Source organism: Lissotriton helveticus, chromosome 1_1 (assembly GCF_964261635.1).
Source record: "Lissotriton helveticus chromosome 1_1, aLisHel1.1, whole genome shotgun sequence".
Lineage (NCBI taxonomy): Eukaryota > Metazoa > Chordata > Amphibia > Caudata > Salamandridae > Lissotriton > Lissotriton helveticus.
Window position 1 is genome coordinate 1,788,532,713 of NC_136057.1, and position 17,507 is coordinate 1,788,550,219.

General features: G+C 45.3%; 1 protein-coding gene across 1 annotated transcript in view; it reads left to right on the top strand.

Moving 5' to 3' along the window:
• The window catches only part of LOC144774545 (rab11 family-interacting protein 4A-like), a 100,435-nt gene that overhangs the window by 58,505 nt on the left and 24,423 nt on the right, over positions 1–17,507 (top strand). The window contains exons 5-6 of the mRNA XM_078659187.1: positions 2,603–2,706; positions 16,824–16,964. Of these exons, the coding sequence (XP_078515313.1) occupies positions 2,603–2,706; positions 16,824–16,964 (245 nt within the window). The remainder of the gene's footprint in view (positions 1–2,602; positions 2,707–16,823; positions 16,965–17,507) is intronic.

The following is a 17,507-nucleotide window of genomic DNA, read 5'->3' on the forward strand; positions in this document are numbered from 1 at the left end:
CTCCCTTTCACTCCCCTTTCCTTCCTCTCACTCCCTTTTCCTCCCTCTCACTCCCTTTTCCTCCCTCTCACTCCGTCTCCCTCCCTTTCCCTCCCTCTCACTTCCTCTGTCTCCCTTCCTTTCCCTCCCTCTCACTCCCTCTCCGTCTCCCTCCCTCTCCCTCCCTCTCACTCCCTCTCCGTCTCCCTCCCTCTCCCTCCCTCTCCGTCTCCCTCCCTCTCCGTCCCCCTCCCTCTCACTCCCTCTCATCTCACCCTGCCTGTGTGTCAGCCCGGGCACACACACACACTCACAGCCGCACCCGAGCACTTAACAGGTCTTTAAAAGACCATTTGCATGTTAATGAGGCTTGATGTATTTCACCTCTTCTTAGGCCCCTGCAGCTTTACTCTGGCTATCGCTAGTATCGCCCGCCCCCCACAGAGTAGCAGTCTCTCGCGCTGCTGCAGACACACTCTTAAAAAAAAATGTAAAACACGGGTACGATGTCTCAAGGTCCGCGGGCCGCCACGGAAGGCCCAACGGGAACCCTAGCCCTAACACTATCAAATCGCAACACTAGCCTTAACATCTAGAACCAATAGGAGACCAGGACCTTGCAGCCAATCTTAACCCTACTCCAAGCACCCAATCAGTTAAAAAACCCTGATCTCTACGTCCAATAAAGGCCTTAGCCCTACCACTAGTCCCAACCCAAGTCCAAGCAGCCAATGGTACAGGTAGCCCTAGTCCCTACTTCCAATAGAAAGCCTAACCCTACTCTTAGTCCCACAACTAGTGCAGCAACCATTCACACCAGAAGCCCTAATCGCTACTTCCAATTAAAGGTCTAACCCTAGCCCTAGTCTAACTCTAGTCCCAACAGCCAATAACACAGGAAACCCTAGTCCCTACTTCCAATAGAACTCCTAACCCTATCCCTTGTCCCATCCCTACATTGATTGAATCACAGACCCATAAACCAATCAGAACACTCAAATACCCAACCAATGAGGACACTAACCCTAATCCAATAGAACATCAGATACAACCACCAATCAGTGTATACATGTATCACCACTAGCAGACCATATAATGGCCCAGCGACCTCAGATAAGGTTTGCTGGCCAGGGAGTTGGAAGCTGCTTTTCCTATTCAGAATCTCCTAGGAGACAGACAGGCTTGATCCAGACGTTGGACTTCTTCAGGTAAAGGCCTCACTAACTTGAAATCTAACAATACTGTTTGACACTTTACTCCCTCTCCTGGCCAAAAAACGAAGTGCACAGTCCCTAGTAAACACAGTTTAAACCGTCCACAGAAGCACCCTCTAATGGATGTAGAATATCCCTGTTGCTGGGGGGGGGTGGAAGGGGGGAGATGGGATGGGGTGGAAGGGGGGATGGTTTCACTGGCTTGTGAACACAACATGGTGGCTGGGGTTGCACTGTTTTAACATACAGGTCTTAGCACAGAGCAAAGGAGGAATTTGGAGGGAAAACTGAATCGTCACCAGGAATGAGAGGGAAAAACTACAGAGGTTGGACTTCAAATCCCACAATTCAACACGTTAAATGGAAGCAATCATGGGCAGGAAAAACCTCAAGTTTTAAACACAAAACGGGTGATAACATATACAATCACAGGCAGGTTAAAACTACAATTTTAAACTGTAACAACCACCGGCAAAGACAGTAATCACAGAAAGGGAAAATCGTTGTTTTTTTAAAAACTTTTGTTTTGGGGAAGAGACAGCACTAGTCAACACCACTCAATTAGGGGCCTCCCTTAACTCTACTGCAAGGCTCATCACAGGATCAAAGAGAAATAACCTCAACACCCTGATTTAAAAACACTCAATTGGCTCCCCTACGAAGCAAAAATTCAACTGAAAATTGCTTGCATGACCCCCCAAGAATATATACTTTCAACAGCCCTAGCTACCTCGCTCAGAAGCTTGAACTTTCAGGAGACTCCAGATCCTCGAGAATCTCCAGCACCTTACTAATTTGGAGCTCCCTCCTCCCTGAAATCAGACTGAATCTTTTAATAACATCTGTCAAGAAAGAAGTCAAATTACTGTTTATGATTTTATTTTTTGCCCTAGTAACTCCTCTCTGAGTATTTCATCACGATTCTTCAACATCACTCATGACTACTGCTCGTCTGTTATCTATTGTCTTTTTTCGCTATCTGTCTTAACATTGAGCTGACACCGCTCTCATCGGGGGAATTGCCTTATCCTGTACTGTTCTTGATTATGACATTATTGGTTCTATATGGCGCTGCTCCTTGAGCATTTATAGAGCTCTGATACTCGTCAGCGTCATGTCCGAGCTATATAAAGCTTTCCAAATAAAATACATTTATTCTCCAGACTCCAGTATAGTGTCTGTGGTGCCTTGTAACCCAGTTGACCTCCGAATACCCACAGGAACTGGTAGCTCCAGATGAGTTGATTGCTATCTCAGTGGGTCAGAACGGCTCTTCTGGATCATGTCCGATCCTTTCCATTTGTCTTCCCCATGACCCTCCTGTCTGAAAGGTGGGGATTTGAAAGGGAAAGTTGTGGGAAAGGTGGGAGTGAGTGTCGTGAAGTACTTACGAGTTGTACTGTTTGCAGCTCAGCTTCATGGAAGATCGTCTGTCTGATATGGAAATCGAGAGTTTGAAGCAGGAAGAAACTGCACGGAGGCAGAGGAACATCAGCAAGAGACTTGTAAAGAGGTGAGAATAAAAAAAATAAAACTTTCTGTCCTGTGATGTGCAGACACTCAGCATTAGGATTCAGAGCTGTGATGAATTTTTAGGGATGTGGATTCACAGCGTTCTTCTGTGGTGCAGGCATAGTTTGTTGTGATAGAGAAGATCCTTGCCTCGAAGACAAGCAGGCACACGAAGATTGCATGCAGGGATAGTCACACAGTGACCATGTTCTCTGTGTTATTTTTTTATGTACATAGGTGTGCTGACAGAACCTGGATGAAGCCTTTCCCCTCTGTGTCCCTTTGCTCCCTCCACCACTATTATACCCCTCTCTCAGGCTCCCTAACCCTTTTGCGCCTGCCCGGTTTTTAAGCCCTCTAGCCATTTTGTGGCTTCCTTTTATGCCCCTTCTGTAAACACTATTCCTTTGTGTGAGTCCTGTTTCTTTGCGTCTCTCTTATCACAGAATGTCTCCACGATCCTTTTGTCTCCCGTCCCTAATTTTGTCTCCCGTCCCTAATTTTGTCTCCCGTCCCTAATTTTGTCTCCCGTCCCTAATTTTGTCTCCCGTCCCTAATTTTGTCTCCGTCCCTAAATTTGTCTCCCGTCCCTAAATTTGTCTCCCGTCCCTAAATTTGTCTCCCGTCCCTAAATTTGTCTCCCGTCCCTAAATTTGTCTCCCGTCCCTAAATTTGTCTCCCGTCCCTAAATTTGTCCCCCGTCCCTAAATTTGTCTCCCGTCCCTTAATTTGTCTCCCGTCCCTTAATTTGTCTCCCGTCCCTTAATTTGTCTCCCGTCCCTAAATTTGTCTCCCGTCCCTAAATTTGTCTCCCGTCCCTAAATTTGTCTCCCGTCCCTAAATTTGTCTCCCGTCCCTAAATTTGTCTCCCGTCCCTAAATTTGTCTGCCCCGTCCCTGTGTGCCTTCCCCATACCTTTTGGGTTCTCCTCCACGTACCATTTCAGTCACTCATTTGGTTGTTCCACTGTCACTTCTGCTTTATAATTAAGCACTTCACTTCACACCTGCTGACAAATAGAATCTCATCGGTGCTTGTGACATCATCCATATTGCAGCCACCCTCCTGGCATGCCACTGGCACCCGGTTCAGGAGAGATCACAGTTCAAAACTTTGTGACTTGCCCACAAATCCTCTCATGGTTCTGCTCCATCATAACTCAAGTGAGTCCTTCACTCATACCAATCTCATAGGAGCTTGAGATCATCCTCTACAAATCTACTCTTGGTTCATGCGCACAAATTAAAAAAGAACAAGCGTTGGTAAAGCTAATGGTTCTGGCCTTGACAAGCTGGTGGAATCGTTTTTCTATTGCAAGTATATACCACAAAAAGGGAACCTCACCATCTGAAAGTGGCTCCCACAAACTTCAATAATTATTTTTTAAAGAATATGGGGATTTTCTAGTTCGTAAATCCATCTTAATTTTTAATGCACATCACAGGAAAATGTTTCTTCTGGTAAAGAAGAAAAAGTACTTTTAGCTTTAAATTATTGTAACCTGTAGACCTAATTTAAACACACATGGATGAGAAAAAAGAAAACAATGGTAGAAAATGCAAAGGAAACAGTACTGGCAGAGTAAAATACTGGCCCACCATCCCTAATGCTGAGGTACACCTGTTTCAGGTAGTGTGCACATAAGGCAAAATGCTGCCACTTGCAGTGCAAAGAGCCAATGGCTGACCCGTTTCCCCATGCTGTATTCTGTGGTGGGCGGAAGCAAAAGTAGTGTGTATTTGCCTGCAAGTCGCTTTAAGTTTGTAGCATAGGAATAAATCGGAGACATTCCCAGCCCCTCCCTCCGGTGTTGTCGTCTGGGATCAAATTATCTCCTCAGGATTTAGATTTGCAAAGGTGTGAAGCACTAAAGACTTCACTGCCAGACGACTTGCTCCCTCGCCCATTGCAGGAATCATGGGGTTGTGCGCTAGGGGAACAGAATGAGCATATAGTATTTGGAGCTGGGCTCTGTTGCGCAATCGGTCCCACACCCAGTGAAGGTCTCGACCGAGTCGATCCCGTCATGCGGTCTCTTCATGGGTGGTAAAGTGCTACAGGAAGTGGGACTGGGGCTGCAACATCTCGTTCAACCGCTGTGTAGGGTTGGAACGGGTGGGGTGCACCCTGTGATGCAGGAATTGGGCTTGTGCGCAGTACGCATATAGTGGTATGTCTGGGACACCCATCCCGCCCTGAGTCCGCAGCAGTGTCAGAAGCTCACATGCCATCTGCACAGGTTTCCCCGCCCACACCAGGGATATTAGTAGAGTGCGGATTGTTTTTAAAAAAACACCTGAGTGATGAGCACTGGAATATTTCCAAATAAGTACAGGAGTTTGGGTAAAACCACCATTTTGGTAATGGCAAACGTTCCTGCTAGGGAGAGTGGCAGCCGAGACCAAACATTCACCTTCTCCTCCAGCCACGCAACTGGTCACCCAAAATTCATGTTCCAGATTTCCTGTTTGTCCCTGCTTAGCCAAATTCCCGAATACTTCACCGGGCCACCTGCCCAAGTGAGAGTGTACTCTACGGGAAGGAGGCTGTACTGTCTGTGAGCGGGAAAAATGTAGACTTGGACCAATTTATAGATATGCCAGTTAGCCCCCCCAAATTTGATCAATTCCCTGAGAATAGGAGCATGGCCGCCAGCGGCTACATGGCATTAGCGAACAGGAGCAGGGAGAGAGGGCAGCCCTGCCGAGTTCCCCGAGTAATGGGGAAGGGTTGTGATTTTAATACCATTCATGCGGATCCTAGCAGTCGGCTCCGTGTAGAGGAGATGTATAAGGCCTATGTATAAAGGACTAAACTCTGTTCTCTCTAGTATTGCAAATAGATACCACCACTCTAGCATATCAAACGCTTTCGTAGCGTCGAGTAGTACAGCAACTGCCTGGAATTGAGGGTGCAGGTCGTGAAGTACTGTGAAAGTGCAGAGGTTATGGGATGTAGACCTACCTGGGATAAAACCCGACTGGTCTGGTTGGGCTATCAGAGGGAGTAAAGGCTGAAGTCTGCCTGCAGTTAGTTTTGCAAGAATTGTAGCATCTACATTAATTAATCAGAGGGGCTTGTAAGAGTCTACTTCGTTGTTTTTTTTTTCCTGGTTTAAGTAATGCTATAATCATGGCTTCACACATGGAGAGCGGTAGTATATCTGAAGTCTGAGCTTCTTCATACTGCTAACAAATGTGGAGCCAGTTCAGACGCATACTCCTTGTAGAAATGGGTGGTTAGCCCATCGGGCCCGGGGCCTTGTCTGAGGGTAGGCTGCGTATTGTCTGGGCTATGTCTTCGACTGAAAACAGAGTGGTACAAAAGGGGGTGGTGATGGACGGAGCATCTGAACCAATCAAACACTCACACCCAGTCAACAGATCTGGGTTTAATCCATCACCGTTCTTTAGCCCACTCTGCCACCCCAGTTCAGACATGGACATAAGCAAATCAGTCTGACCCTGTGCCTCATGGGAACAGTACAGCCCGAACCTGATGATGAATACCTGGAGTGCTCCTCCCTATCATCGCCTCCCAGTAATTGCATTAGTCACCGTTCCAACCACTTGTTGGTCCCACATGTGAGTGTCTGGCACATCGTGAGCATGCACTGTCTTGTTCGCGGTTCTGTTTTGCTGTCTTGACCAAAACAACATTACCCACCTCTATCCTCCCCCGCCACCCACACCAACCCGCCAAACAGGTTGTGTGCAATTACCCACCCTAACTAACAAGTTAAACATTTGCTTCAGCAATATAAACAAAGCGTGGTTGGGAGCTCTCCCTGGGGGGCGTGGGGGCGCCATCATTCTACCCTGCTTGAAGACTTGGTGGCTGGGATTTTAGTGAGAGAGCCATTAGTTTAGGATTACCAGTGTTAGACGTAGTCTGCAAACCAGACAGAAGAGTGCCTGTGGTACTGCTCCATCCGAGACACCCGCACTTCCACTGCGCTCCAAACTAGCAAAAGAAACAGTAGACTCAGTAGAGGTTTGAACAGCTGGTCAACAATATGACTTGGAGTCAATCATTGTCGCTCAACCCAGCTTCCGAGTTGGGTCCGGTTTTAGTTTTCCCCCTGTCCTTCTTCCCTCCTATGTGCTTGGCAAACTTCAGGGAGGATTTTGCATCTGTGAAAAATGCGCCGTACCATCACAAGTCACCCTCAGTGTAGCCGGGAACAGTAGGGCATATGGGATCTTTGCCTGGAGGAGGATGCATTTTGCAGGTAGAAACTCTACAAAACCTGCACCGCTGGAGTGAAGTCGGGCTAAAAGGAGATGATATTTCCTTTATAGTTGATATTTCCTTGCTCCCTGGCCAGCCTCAGTATGGCGTCTCGGTCTTGGTAGTTCAGTATCTGAGCAAGGATAGGACTTGGCGTGGCTCTGACTGGGGGCCTGAGACCCAGCGCACGGTGGGCCCTCCTGATGGCAAAGACCATGGACAAGCCAGGGCCAAACAACTCACATAATAGTTTGTCAACATAAGTTTCCATCTTGGAGATGGCGATTGTCTCAGGGATCCCCGTAATCTGTAGATTGTTTCGGCAAGACCTGGCCTCCAAATCATCGTTTTTCGCCCTGATAAGAGTAAGCACCTTGTCCATTTGCAGCAGCTGCTCTTTTGTCTCAACTTGAAACTCATGATGATCAGTGCTGCAATTTTCTAACGGATCCAGGCGATTCTTGTGCACATCCACCTGCTTTTTAACGTGATCCAGTTGCGAAGTGAGGATATCTAGTTTACTGTCTATGGTCTTCAGGCTTGAGCGCCTTTCCAACAAAAGTGATCTGAGGTCCTCTCCTTGGTCATCTGATTGTTCACTTGGAGCTCTGTCAGAATTCCCCTCTGATTCTGAGTCCATCAGCCTGGTTTGCTTTTTGTTCTCGAAAGTTAATTTGGGCTGCTACGCGTCGTGTTTTCCCATAATTGCATGTAGGATAACAGGGGGTCCTACAGAAGGAAACCTCGGATGCAGCTGGTGCTAACTAAATACCCCACAAAGTTTTTCACAGTGTTCGGAGACAGGATTTTTTTTTCTTTCTTTTTTTTGCAGAGTTTTATATAGCGCGAACTAGACCCGAACCGAATCAGGTATCAGAGCGCTTTACATAGCACCAGTTACGTTACATGAGGACACACTTTCATTTTAGGCACGGGGAGATTACGTGATTTGCCCAGAATCACAGGAGGTTATTGGCGTCGTTACCGAGACTCAAACCCGGATCCCCAGGTCCGAGGTCGAGGGCCTTAGCCGTTAGGCCAACCCCTCTCCCCTAGGATTGATTCTGGTACCCCCACACGCTGCACACCAACTGGTCCGAGGCGTCCTGATGCCCCCCTTCCCGCTGCTGCATTCAGGAGGCAGCGCCGCCAATGTAAAATCCACTGTTCTTGTAGAAATTCACAGGTGTAATTGGCAGATAGGGGGAAGGCACACTCTATAAGCGGGGATACCACGTCCACACCACTGCATGCAAGTGTGGCGACGAAGCACGGGTGGAGACCCAGGTGGTACAGGCAGAGTATAACTGTTCCGATTCCCCAGGTATGGGCCTCCAAGAGCCTCGGACTCTGACGAGGCACTCACACCCCAGCGAGACAAAGGCATATGCCCCACACCCTCCTTAGCTGCTTATGGGTAACTGTGCCCGCAGGATGGCCCAGAAAGCAGATCAGAGCCAAGCGACAGTCACACAGGCGAGCCCAGCAGACAGTGGATCACCAGCAGATCTCAATCACCATCTCTCTTGCCCCATATAGATCGAGCACACCAACTGCCCGAATCGTATCACAGTCGAAGTTGTAGGCCCTCCATTGCGACCGCCGTAGTGAGCCAGTGGTTATGCACAGCGTTTCCGGCTTTCAGGCAGCCACTGTGTGGCCGCACAGGAAACTTCGCTCACTCCTGGGTGTCGGGCGCGCCCGCCCATAGTCTCTTCCAGCGGAGCCCCCAGCAGTGAGGTTCCTCACTCAAGATGGCGGCAAGACATCGGCTCGAAACAGAGGCTCAGCCAGCAGAGTAGAAGGTAGTAGTCGGCAGCCCCACTAAGTCCTTTGACTCTGAGAGAATGTGGCGTAACATTGAGCACTACCAACTTTCGAACTGGGAAACCGGGTTCGAGTCTCAACATCGGCTCTCCCCGTGAGTACAAAAAAACATGTCTCCTGTAACAAAATTAAACAATTTCGAATCCAAACGAAATACAGAACTGAAACAAAATTACAAATGCCAATCGTTACTAGGCAATTGATTAACTCCCTTTTTTTAATATATACGGGATCAGATGAAGAAATGGCGCGGGACCAATTCAAAGAAGGAAAAAAAAGAGTGCGCCGACCAAACCATGAATAAACAAGAGTAGAAAGACATGTAACGGGGGCAGTAGCCATGAAAATGAAAAACACCCCCAAAGGCTGGGCAAGGCAGGAAATGGCGTGATGAAAGCCAATGATGTGGATACAGCATGTCTTGGTTTGAGACAGCAGATGTGTGCCTTCTAAAGCCAAGACCTTAAAATGGTCCACCACCTGACTTCAAAAGACAATCAGGTGTGCTCGAAACAAGTCAGTGATTCAACTTTCACAGAGGATCAACGTGTTTAAAAGCAGTCATACATGTCAGCTAAAAGGGGGTCCTCAAAGCTCAACTTTCGAGTACAATTGAGTCTGTGTAAAAGTAGTCCATGACTCGGCTTCATAAGATGATTGAGTACGCGTTGAAGGGACCCGATCATAATCTCCAAACAAGGCCCAAATAGAAGGACAAATCGCACAAAATGACTTTGAAAATCAGTCCATTTCTAATTTGTCTTGGAAGGCAAGCCAATACGCTTCAAGAAGCTCTCCATAAAAAAAACAGTATACAATTAAACCGGGGAATTCCACACCAAATGCAGGTTGACCTCCCTGACAATAAACACACACACACACACACACACACACACACACACAGGACAACAAATCATTCAGTTTTAAGTCATATAGGTGGACAATGCCATTGAACTCTTAGATACAAAAACAGTTGCACAATCTGAACTAAGGCATCCTAGTGGTTGGTAACCGTAAAATCAACATCCTACAATTACAAATTGAGTTAAAGCAAATTGAGAGCACAAATCGAACTAAATATAAAAAATCTATTTCATGCTAATTAAGTACAAAAACAGACCTCCTCTTTAGGTCAGTGGCACAGAAGCCACTAGTCATTGCTGATCATGTTCCATAAGCTGTTGTATACACATGCAACCAAAGATCTAATAGGGAAGACTTATTTGTTACTATTCAAACTTCACTCCGGGTAAATACTGCTACATAATCTATGCACAGCGTGTGAATCTAGAAGAGATTAATGCTGCAAAAGAAACAAGTTACCTGTAACAAAGGTTTTGCAGCCTGAAGTTCTCCTAGGTGACCCTACCAACTCCCCTGTAAAGAGAAAAAAGAAAGAAAAATAAAGGGGGGCAAAAAAAACTGTGTGTATATGTAAATAGAAACAAAATCAACCCCAAACAAGTACACTCAATAAATATATAGAACTATGTACTTTAAGCTACTTCAGTTCTTCAGCGAAGTCAAATATACCACGCTACACATAAAAGAAATCCCTTCTGTACTCTCATACAATGGTGTGTACTGCCTATTATCAAAACGCAAAATAAGACTAAAAGTACCAACAGTATTGCTCTTATGTTGCAAACATACACAGAAATAAGTAATAAAACATAGTGATAGTGTTCTATTGTTCATTGACAGCATGTATGAGTGAATCTACAGGTAAGTGATTAGATGTGTGTATACATCTATGAATCACTGAGTGGGTTTTTAGATACTTGTATTGCTGTAACAATGGATTCAAATATGATACTCTGGATTTTACAAAGAGTGATGAAAGATTTTACTAGTGTATGAAAAGGTGTATGTGATTGTCACGTGGATGATGTCATCAGTGATGTAATTTGGATGTCATCAGTGATGTCACTGACCATGTCATGAATGATGTAATATGTGACATCATCAGCAGTGGATTGCGGGTGCGCGAAATATAGTTAGTACAACTAACTATATAGGAGCAATTTCAATGGTTTTGTATGAGTGAAATGTCCAGCAAACTATAACACCCCTAAAACCTATAGTTTTTTGAGTGAATTTTAAAGGTTTTTTAAATGCTAATTCCTAACTATATAAGGCCTGAAACCTATGGTTTTTTCAGTGAATATATATATATATATCAACATTTCTCACTGCAATTAAGTGAATGAAGGAATCAGTATAAACCAAGAGTTAACTCACATGGTGCAAATAGAACTATGTGTGTCACTGACTCACTTAGAAATGGCCGCTCCATTTACTCAGTATGCAATGGTGTCTATTTTTCCCTTCACATGTGACAGGAAGTGAAGTGTGTACATAGGGTGCTGGGTTACACTGCACGCATTGACACTGACGAAGGACTTGCAGTCCGAAACGCGTCTGTCTGTTTGTTGGAAAAGCCGAAAATTTAATTGAGCATCTTACACCCCCGCGAGTGCGTGATCGTTTTCTTGGATTGAGGGACAGTTGGAGCTGGAATATTGACGCGCTGGTACCGACGCGCGATAAACGGCACCCGCCCGCGAGTGCCTCGGGATTTTGGTACACCCAGGAGCTGTCAGAAACGTGTACCGGGGCACCGCGATAACGCAGCAAAGGAGGAGACGTGTTACACGGGTCGCAAGGAAGAGCGACGGATAAAACGTGAGTCCCTCCACCGTATATCTAAAAGACTGTGAGCTGAGCAGGGCGAGGGGGGAAGGCTCATCTGAATGCGGCTTATTGTTCCGCAACGGCAAAAGATTTAGTTTCCGACCCATGTGTGATGAAACGGATCGCCGCGCAGCGGCGTTAGACATCTTTAAGAAAAGAGTACCCACTGCACAGGCAATGCCGGTGAGAGGAGGCGCTGGGATGAAGTCTCAGGACGCCCTAACTTTATTACTTAACAAGCTAGAACGCAGCTGTGAGAAGGAGATCAGAAAATGGTGGGAGGCTACCTCCCTCCAAAATTACATGGATGTAGATCGAGTCCCGAGGGGGCTCCGAATTTATATCGTTCCGGCATATGAAAACCCAGACCCCATGTTACTGGAACAATGGGCTGAATTGATGGCTGCATCCTGCAAGGCAATGTTGGATTTATTAGTTAAGTTTGCATGGAGCGACCGAGCGAAAGCCCTAGAAGAAATCGCATCCTTGGAGAGAGACCTCTCAAAAGAGGAGGATCAAACAAAGATCCAGCAATTGAGAGATGAAATGAAGAAGAGACTGATGAAATACGAACTTAAAATAAGATCGAGAAAACAAGAAAAATTCGAAAGGGACGAACGGGACTACAGTCAAGGGAGAGTATTAACGTTTTCTAAGAAATACGATGGTGTCAGAGCAGCCATGAAGGACATAAGCAAGAAACAAATTCTGAACCAACGGTGGAAGTAGCTACCTCAGAGTCAAGTGCCACCGATGAGGAGCCCTCTGGTGACGAAAATCTGGGAATGACCGGTGTGAAGTAGTGTGGCTCACTGGTTAGAGGCGGCAGACCCGAGAGCAGAGGACGGCCCGGGACCAGGGTTCGATTCCCGGCGCGGCAGGTTTCTGGACCAGGGTCAGCGGACTCGATAATTCTCTCGCCTCGGTGCCCACTCTGATCAGCGTTCACACTCGGCAACTCTGGGCATTAGCTTGCCTCATCTTCACTAACGGCCCCACCAGACCGCCGGGGATGCCTGGTCTCACCCTGGAGATACCCATTAAGGGACCATCTCTCAGGGAAGCCAGGAAGGGTTTCGCAGCGGTCGAAGCGCCTTGGGACCTTACGGGTAAGTAGTGCGCTATATAAATGCCTATACATACACCGGCCAATTGCGAAAGAACCCTTTTCATTTGGAGTTCAACTTAATCAAAAAAACGTGGCTGAGAGGGGGAAAGAGCAAACCCCCAGAAGACGATGAAGCACAAGGAGGGGCGGTTGGCAGAGGAAGAGGAAGAGGCAAAACTGCAAGTTACAATACCCGCAAGAAGGGCAACAGGTGGTAGATTGTGACGACAATCTAACAATAATAAATCTCACTGATAAAGACCTATCGAATGTTGAGAAAGACACCTTGCAATTAGGCCTCACCTTCTGTCCAAGTGAAAGACTGGAATTCACACAAACAAGAATCGACTTGTTTAAACTTGTAAGAAAAATGAAGCTACACAAGTTCCATAAGATGAAACCCAGTGATGGGGAGTCACGTCACAAAACCAAGAAGAAAAAGAAAGCTGCCACACAACCCACTGACACCTTAACTGTGAGAGATTTACGCTCTGTCCAAGTACTAGAAGACCTAAGAGAGGAACAGACACAAACAACGGAAACAGAAATCGGAATTGAGCAAGAATCACCTCAAACTAAGTTCCGAGCTGTCTCGCAGTTTAATCCTCAAATGCCTTTTGATGCAATAGATACTTTCTCAGAGGCAGTCATACAGGATCTAGTACATTACAGAATGGACAACAACAAAAAGTGGAATGTAAAACAAAAACATAATCTGACGATAGAACAGCAATCCGCCTTGGAGAATATCCAGAAGAATGAGAAAATGATATTGAAGCCATCCGATAAGGGAGGTAATATCGTTCTGCTATCGAGAGAACAGTACTGCAAAGAATCCCTCCGCCAATTGCATAATCAAGAAAATTATATCATCACTGATGTAAGGGAGTATGAATGCAGTATAAAGACATATCATGATCTCCTGACTAAATGGCGGAATAAGTCCATGCTGGATATGGATGAGTTTCTATTCCTGCGAAATCCTGAACCCATCACTCCCACGTTCTACCAGCTCCCAAAAGTACACAAAGACATAATCAATCCGCCGGGACGACCGATCGTCTCATCTAAAGGTGGACTCACGGAAAACTTATCAATATACATTGACTACTTTTTAGCAGAATTTGTGGTTAATCTAAAATCGTATGTGAGCGATACGAAGCATTTCATAGAACAGATTGAACACATCACTTGGGACAAATCTTTTCTGCTCATCACTCTTGATATCACAAGCCTTTACACCTGCATAAGGCACGATCTGGGGGTGAAGGCCGTTAAATATTTCCTTGATAAGAGACCCGGGAAATACAGGGAGCATGGTGTCATGTTAACTGAAATGCTGGAATTCTGTTTGCAAAATAACATATTTTTATTTCAGGATACCCTGTTTAAACAAATCTCGGGGACGGCTATGGGAACCTGCTTCGCCCCCAGCTACGCGAATTTATTCGTGGGCTGGTGGGAGGAGCAGGTGGCCCTTGCCGGTGAAAACAGCAAATGGGCAGATAACATTGTGATGTGGCGTCGTTACATTGACGACCTGTTTGTGGTGTGGAGGGGCTCCTCCACAGAAGCAAACAATTTTATCAGGGATCTGAATAACAATGATCTGCATTTGATATTCACTGCCGATGTCAGTAGTGAGGAAGTTCACTACTTAGATCTTAAAGTTTTTGTAGAGGAAGAAAAGTTACAAACTACCCTCTACAGAAAACCCACGGCAGGGAACAGTATTCTTCACGCTAAGAGTAGTCACCCACCTAGCCTAGTAAAAAGCATCCCTTACGGCGAATTACTAAGGCTGAGACGTAATTGTTCCCGTGAGGAGGACTTTACAATAGCTGCAAAGGAGTGCACGCGGAGATTTCGCATGAGAGGGTATGATCCAGAATTATTAGGCTTAACTTTGAAGAAAGTGTCTAGGATCCCCAGGCGACAGCTTCTAACGTGCGAATCTAAGAGAAAGGGAGACAGCCAAAAGACTAACAAATTCAGAATGATCACTACATTCTCAGAGGGAGCGAATGCCCTCAGAGGGATGCTAAACAAAAGCTGGCATATATTGCGTACTGATCCAGTGATTGGGTGTGATGTGCCGGAGAGACCACTCATAACTTTCCGGAAATCACGTTCCATCAAGGATATGGTGGTACAGAGCCATCTAACACCTATGAAAATTCCCGGACAGGGCACATTGAGAGACATGGCTGGATTTTTTCCCTGCGGGAAATGCCGCGCATGTGAAAATAGCCGGAGAATACTCTCTTATTCTGTCCCAGGCCTGAAACAACTGAAGAAGATTAAGCATTTTATAACCTGTACAACACCATACATGGTGTACTGCCTTGTGTGTCCCTGCGGACACAAATATATAGGGAGTACAATAAATGGGGTTAAAATGCGTGTCTTAGAACATCAACGGGCCATTATGAACAAGGACATGACATACCCTGTGGCGAGACATTTCGCCCAATCGCACCAGAGCAATCGAGAACTTCTCCAATATTTTGGAATAGATCATGTCCCCCTTAACCCCAGAGGAGGGGACAGACTGACACGTCTACGTAGACTAGAATCACGTCATATAATCGACATGCAGACGAAACAGCCTGGGGGTCTGAATATTGGAGAGAAATTGGGTGTCCATCTGGGGAAATAGATATAGATCTCAAACATTCCCCCTTCTGAACAGAGCGTTGTTAATGTACATATGCAGGAGTTCCTGAATGAAATGTGAACTTTGGAACCTGTAGTTATATTTGCCTATGCATACTCGCTCTGTGTTGTCTTTCCTACACATGTATGGCACATGTGTTTTTGCAGTCACAGTCAGATTATATTTGCTGGCTTTGTAATTTCTTCTTCTTTGTTAATTTTAGATATATCTTATTTCTTTACTTCTCCTCTTTCTTTTCTTCTCTCATCTATCTTATTCTTCCCCCCACCATTGACGTACTTTCCTCCTCCCCACCCTTTTTCTTGTTCCCCCTCTAATTTTACAGTAAAATGTTGACCACTTGCATAGGCTTCTACATTATAGTCACATTTAGTTGACGATTTAGGTGGAACATTTTAGCCTACCTAATATTGAATACAACTCATTATAAATGATAAGGAACAATATGCAATGATGACCTTGAGGGATGAACTTGGATATATTGTATATATTGTATATAATGCAAATTTTTGTTTGATTAAGACTTTGCCGGTCTGCCATAGTCGGTGACACGCCGATACACGGCGAGATTTTGTGATTTGTGACCGACTTGGGTTTGCTTTAAATGAAATGTGAATGACGATGATTTACATGCAACCCCTGGTACAATGGGACTATGAACATTAATTTGATTTGGCATTTTGAAATTTATGTAAATACTTTGTAAATAGGATTTGCAGGATTCCGTGATTTGCCGATCCACGGCGAGATCAACATTTCTCACTGCAATTAAGTGAATGAAGGAATCAGTATAAACCAAGAGTTAACTCACATGGTGCAAATAGAACTATGTGTGTCACTGACTCACTTAGAAATGGCCGCTCCATTTACTCAGTATGCAATGGTGTCTATTTTTCCCTTCACATGTGACAGGAAGTGAAGTGTGTACATAGGGTGCTGGGTTACACTGCACGCATTGACACTGACGAAGGACTTGCAGTCCGAAACGCGTCTGTCTGTTTGTTGGAAAAGCCGAAAATTAAATTGAGCATCTTACACCCCCGCGAGTGCGTGATCGTTTTCTTGGATTGAGGGACGGTTGGAGCTGGAATATATATATATATATATATATATTATTATTGTGCTAAAAGGTAAGGTATACAATACGCAAGATCAAACTCAGTCTACTGCAACAAAGGGTAAAGATCCATATAAAGTCACTCATACCCTACTGCCTAAATGAAATACAAACTCCATCTCTGCATACTGTGGTCTTGGATCAATAAGAGGATGCGGCAGGGCACTTACTGACAAACAGGTCCAATGGCATTAGGGGGTTTCAGTGTGCACAAGGTCATACACACTATTGCAAAGATAATATTGACTAATTATGATTAAATTCCTCGCATTTCAAAGATTATTCCATTATTGACTTGAATACTATACATTATGACTTTTTGATGAAACAATAAAAAAAGTTGAGGTAAAATCTGAGGTGCAGACATTATGAGGCGCGCCAATGTACTTTATGAAATAAGTATTTGATGCATCAAAATGAGTACACCCTGATAATTTACTTTCTGATACCCTAATCTCCATGCAGAATTAACTCTCTTGAAGAACACTTGGAACTAGAGAAAATAGCCTCAGAGGAAGCTTTGCAAAAAATGCGGTCTGTGCATGAGGTGTCGATGCGGAAGGCAGAGCGGACAAGGGAGATGCAGGTGGAAAACCTCAACAGTAGGTAAGGAGATAAACGGGAACTGGTAAAAAGGGAGCTGCTGATGGGGAAGAACAGGGAGTAAACCATGAGAGAGCAGGCGGAAGTGGGGGCAATACTAACTAATAGGTAGAGGTGGGCAGTATTTAAGTTGGGTGCTTGTTGGCAGGAGTGTAGGGGCCTACTGTTTTTTGACAGGAGGTGCCACCAGATTGCTGAATACCAAGGCAGCCCTAGTCTTGATTCCTTCTCTTTCTCTATCTTTTTCTGGTAATTTCATCCCATTTTTTTTCCTTTATTACTTTGTAACTAGTTTGCTCTCTTTACCTTCCTCCTTTTCCCACATTCTGCTTTGCCTTCTCTTCCTTGGATTCAAAGTATTATGAAAAAGTCTCAGCCCCCAGAAATGAGTACTGGTGACCCCTGTCAGCAGTCATGGGCACACATTAAGCATAGGTAGTAAATGCTGTACCATATGGTGCAGGAGATCAGGAACTGCTATAATTGGCGAGAGGGTAGAAGCAGCTGAGGGGAGAGTTATATACGAGGCTAATAGCTTCTACTTAA